We start from the raw sequence: 4,189 nt of genomic DNA on the forward strand, positions 1-4,189 counted from the left end.
AGCCCAGCAAGGGATCACCGGAGCATCCCTGCAACCCACATAGAGGTGAGGGTTCACCCCAGCAAGGGGACGTACCTGCCGCTCTGAGGTGAGCACACAAAGAGGAGACTGCCTGACGATACTCCTCACACTGGGCCATCTTGTCAGCTGGGGGCAGGAGACAAGTGACTGCGTTCAGCCTGAACACCTCATGAAAGCAACTGGAAGTAGCATCACGCTTCCGGGCACTGGTACTTATGGGGGTCTTCAATTATCCAAATATTTGCCAGATGACCAACGTGACCAGGCACGTGTGGTTCAGACGGTTCTTACAATGTGCTGAAGACAACTTTCTAATGCAGGTGGTCGAGGAGCTGACGTGGGGCGGGGTGTTGCTCGACCTTGTTCTCACCAACAAGGAAGGACTTGTTAAAGAAGTAAAAGTTGGGGGTAGCTTGGATTGTAGCGATCATGAGATGGTGGAGTTTGAGATCCTCAGTGGAGGAAGCAAAGCAATAAGTAGGATTGCTACCCTGGACTTTAGGAGAGCCAACTTTGATCTCTTTCGGGACCTACTTGGGGCTATCCTGTGGGCCAGGGTGTTAGAAGGCAAGGGGGCCTGTGAGAGCTGGTTAGCATTTAAATGGATCACAGAATCACAGAATTATCAAGGTTGGAAAAGACCTAGAAGATCATCCAGTCCAACCATAACCAATACTTCCCAGCTAAATCATATCCCTCAACACAACATCCAAACACCCCCATTTCTTGAACACCCCCATGGTCGGTGACTCCACCACCTCCCTGGGCAGTGCATTCCAATGCCTGACCACCCTTTCCGAAAGGTAATACTTCCTAACGTCCAGCCTGAATCTCCCCTGCTGCAGCTTGGAACCATTGCCTCTAGTTCTATCACTGTCTACATGAGAGAAAAGGCCCACCCCAAGCTCACTACAACCTCCCTTCAGGAAGTTATGGAGAGCTATAAGGTCTCCCCTTCAGGTGCAAGCTCCGAGGAAGGAGGAAAGTTCATGGTATGTGGAAAAAGGGTCTGACCACTTGGGAAGAATATAAGAATGTAGTCAGGGCCTGCAGAGATGTGACAAGGAAGGCTAAAGCCCACCTGGAGTTGAATCTAGCTAAGGAAATAAAGGATAATAAAAAAGGCTTTTTTAAGTGGAAGGGGCTGCGGTGGGGCTCTCCAAGCTGCCCCGACCTGCTGCGAGATGGGGCGACTCACCGCTCTCCCCGCTCTACAGCAGCTTCTTTGAAGACAAGTGCCGTGACATCGTCACTCGCCTGCTCGTGTGCTCCGCCGCCTTTCCTAGTCCTTCTCCCAGCCTGGTGAACAGTGGCTCGCTGTGTCATGTCACCTCCATGCCACTCGAGTCCTTGCCACGGTGCCTCAATTTGCCCTGTACCAGGAGGTCCGCCTGCTTGTCCCGCCTGCAGCACTGCAGGGCCAGGATGCTGCTCCCAGTCTGGACCCCGGGCACCATCCTGAGCCGTGCCGGTGGAAGGCTGTCCCGGGCGCTGCCATTCCTGGCCTGGCCGCTGGCATCCGTGGGGCCAGAGCTGCAAGGAGCTGGCAGAGGGCGCGGTGCCCCCGCAACCAGGCTGCCGTGCTCTCAGGTAAGCTGAGCCCCTGGGGCAGTGCCCGCTTTGCCGTAAAGCTGCGGCATGGCCTCTTTTCTCCCATTCCCCTTCCCCCCAGGTGGCAAGCCGAAGGTGATTCCGACTGCCAAGTCCAGGCTGCAGCATTGCAGCAGGGCCTCACAGCTGGCACAGCCATCCGCCAGGCACAAGGCTCCATCCAAGGGCAAAGGGATGGAAAGTAATTGTGCGGTGCTGGGGGATCTCAGAGGGCCATGTGGCGAGAAGGGAGAAGGGGGAAGGCTGGGGGAGAAGCACGGAGATGGGACGGAATGTGGGGAGTGGGGAGTCCGTGTGGCAGCAGTGCAAGTAGGAGCCCAGGGAATGCTAAAGGCCAGCTGAAGGCCAGCCATCTGCCCTCATGCCATAACGGGAAGAGTCTGCATTTATAGATTGGGTTCTGTTGGATTTTTGCCTTTTGCCTGGGGTGTAAGGAGAGGCAGCCGTTCGGAGTAGCTGGTAGCTTCCTGTTGGGGAGTGCCACTCTTGCTGTAGCTCTGTGCCCCCCTGTGCTGGCTGGCCCCTTGCACCCATGTGGGAGCCACTACTCCCCACCGTGGGCAGCACCTGAACAGGCCAGGCCAGCAGCAGCTGTGGGGCTGGAGGGGCTCAAAGGCCTTTGGTTCTCCTGTGCAGCTTGTCTGGAGCAGCTTGTCTGGTGTGTCCTGACTGAAGAGAAGCTGACGGCTGTAGAGGTTACATTTCTAATGAAAGCTCTTTCTACAGATAAAGCTGACCAGACGTGTGTGAGTGTGGAGTCCCCTTATCTCTGCAAACTGAGCCCTGGCCTGTCACACCCTGCCCTTGTCAGCCCGCAGGTTGCCGGTTGTCCCACGAGGAGCTGGAGCACTTGAAGAAAGAGCTGGAGCAAATGAAAAGGGAGCTTGGTAGGTGGGGTTGGCTGCTCTGGGGTGGAATGGGAGCCCTGCTACTGCCCATAGAGGTCCGAGGGTGAGAATCACACAGAATTGTAGGAGTTGGAAGGGATCTCTAGAGAAAGAGTCCAACCCCCCTGCTAAAGCAGGCTCCCTACACCGTGTCGCACAGCTCGGTGTCCAGGCGGGTCTTGAATATCTCCAGAGAAGAAGACTCCACCACCTCCCTGGGCAGCCTGTTCCAGTGCTCCGTCTCCCTCACCATAAAGAAGTTCTTGCACACATTTGTGTGGAACTTCCTACGCTGTAGTTTCATCCCATTACCCCCAGTCTTGTCCCCATGCACTACTGAAAAGAGACCAGCCTCGCCACTATGGCCCCCACCCCTCAGGTATTTATAAATCTGGATCAAGTCCCCTCTCCTCCTTCTTTTCTCAAGGCTAAACAGACCCAGCTCACTTTGTCTCTCCTCATAGGGGAGATGCTCCAGCCTGTCCAGGTCTCGCTGAATGGCAGCACAGCCTTCAGGAGTGTCAGCCAATCCTCCCAACTTCATGTCATCAGCAAACTTGCTGAGGGTGGTCACTATCCCCTCATCAAGGTCATTGTTGAAGACGTTGAACAAGACCAGACCCAGCACTGACCCCTGGGGGACGCCGCTAGTTACAGGCATCCAGCCAGACAACGCACCGCCAACGACAACCCTCTGTACTCTGCCAGGCAGCCAATTCTCAACCCACTTCATCGTCCACTCATCTATCCCAGAAGTCATCTATCAGGCCCAGGGACTGCAAGGACTGCAGGGACAGCCGCAAGGCAGCCACACCGTGCCCCTCCTCGGGCAGCTCTGGGCTCTGCCAGGCCCAGCAGCACCAGCACCTGCCGCCCATGGGCCCGTAAGAGAGACTGAGCCAACGGACCACCAGTCCATGCTGGTAGGAGGCGGAGGAGCTCCAGCACAGCCACATTCCCTGGGCTCCTACTTGCACTGCTGCCACACAGACTCCCCACTCCCCACATTCCGTCCCGTCTCTGCGCTTCTCCCCCAGCCTTCCCCCTTCTCCCTTCTCACCGCAGCACCGGCCCTCTGAGATGCCCCAGCACCGCACAATTACTTTCCATCCCTTTGCCCTTGGATGGAGCCTTGTGCCTGGTGGATGGCTGTGCCAGCTGTGAGGCCCTGCTGGGAGGCTGCAGCCTGGACTTGGCAGCCGGAATCACCTTCGGATTGGCACCCGGGGGGAAGGGGAATGGGAGAAAAGAGGCCGTGCCGCAGCTTTACGGCAAAGCGGGCACTGCTCTCATCTTACCTGAGATCACGGGCAGCCTGGTAGCAGGGGCACCGCGCCCTCTGCCAGCCCCTTGCGGCTCCGGCCCCACAGATGCCAGCTGCCCAGCCCCTTGGGGAAGCGTGTGCAGCGCAGAGCAGTACGGACCCTCTGAGGGCAGACAGCAAGGACAGTGCAAGAAAGGACACGTTTATTTGAAGTACGAGGAGTTACAAAGATCCATCTGTGCAGGTGTAAATATCTGGAAATATCACTGGCCCAGCAGCTCTGGTGGCTGGACAAGTCGTTGCCATCTGTCCCATGTGCTGGGGGGAGCTGTCAGTCACTCTCCCCAGTGCTGTTCTCATCCTCCTGAGCAGCTTCTGGATGGATTCCTGAGGAACAAGAGCAGCA

At 56.8% G+C, this 4,189-nt stretch overlaps 2 protein-coding genes across 6 annotated transcripts in view; both read left to right on the forward strand.

Annotated features, from left to right (window-relative positions):
* Positions 1 to 4,189, forward strand: part of LOC107312482 — a 19,431-nt gene that overhangs the window by 7,869 nt on the left and 7,373 nt on the right. For 3 of the 5 annotated variants that reach the window (XM_032443968.1, XM_015859949.2, XM_032443970.1), the window contains one exon: positions 2,444 to 2,519. In XM_032443968.1, coding sequence (XP_032299859.1) covers positions 2,444 to 2,519 — 76 coding nt within the window. Of the gene's footprint in view, positions 1 to 2,358; positions 2,585 to 4,189 lie in introns of all 5 variants that reach the window. The other 2 variants (XM_032443969.1, XM_032443971.1) reach the window with 2 other exon arrangements.
* Positions 1 to 4,189, forward strand: part of SLC7A3 (solute carrier family 7 member 3) — a 23,483-nt gene that overhangs the window by 3,324 nt on the left and 15,970 nt on the right. The gene's annotated exons all lie outside the window — the stretch shown is intronic.

This window comes from Coturnix japonica, chromosome 4 (genome assembly GCF_001577835.2).
Source record: "Coturnix japonica isolate 7356 chromosome 4, Coturnix japonica 2.1, whole genome shotgun sequence".
Classification (NCBI taxonomy): Eukaryota; Metazoa; Chordata; class Aves; order Galliformes; family Phasianidae; genus Coturnix; species Coturnix japonica.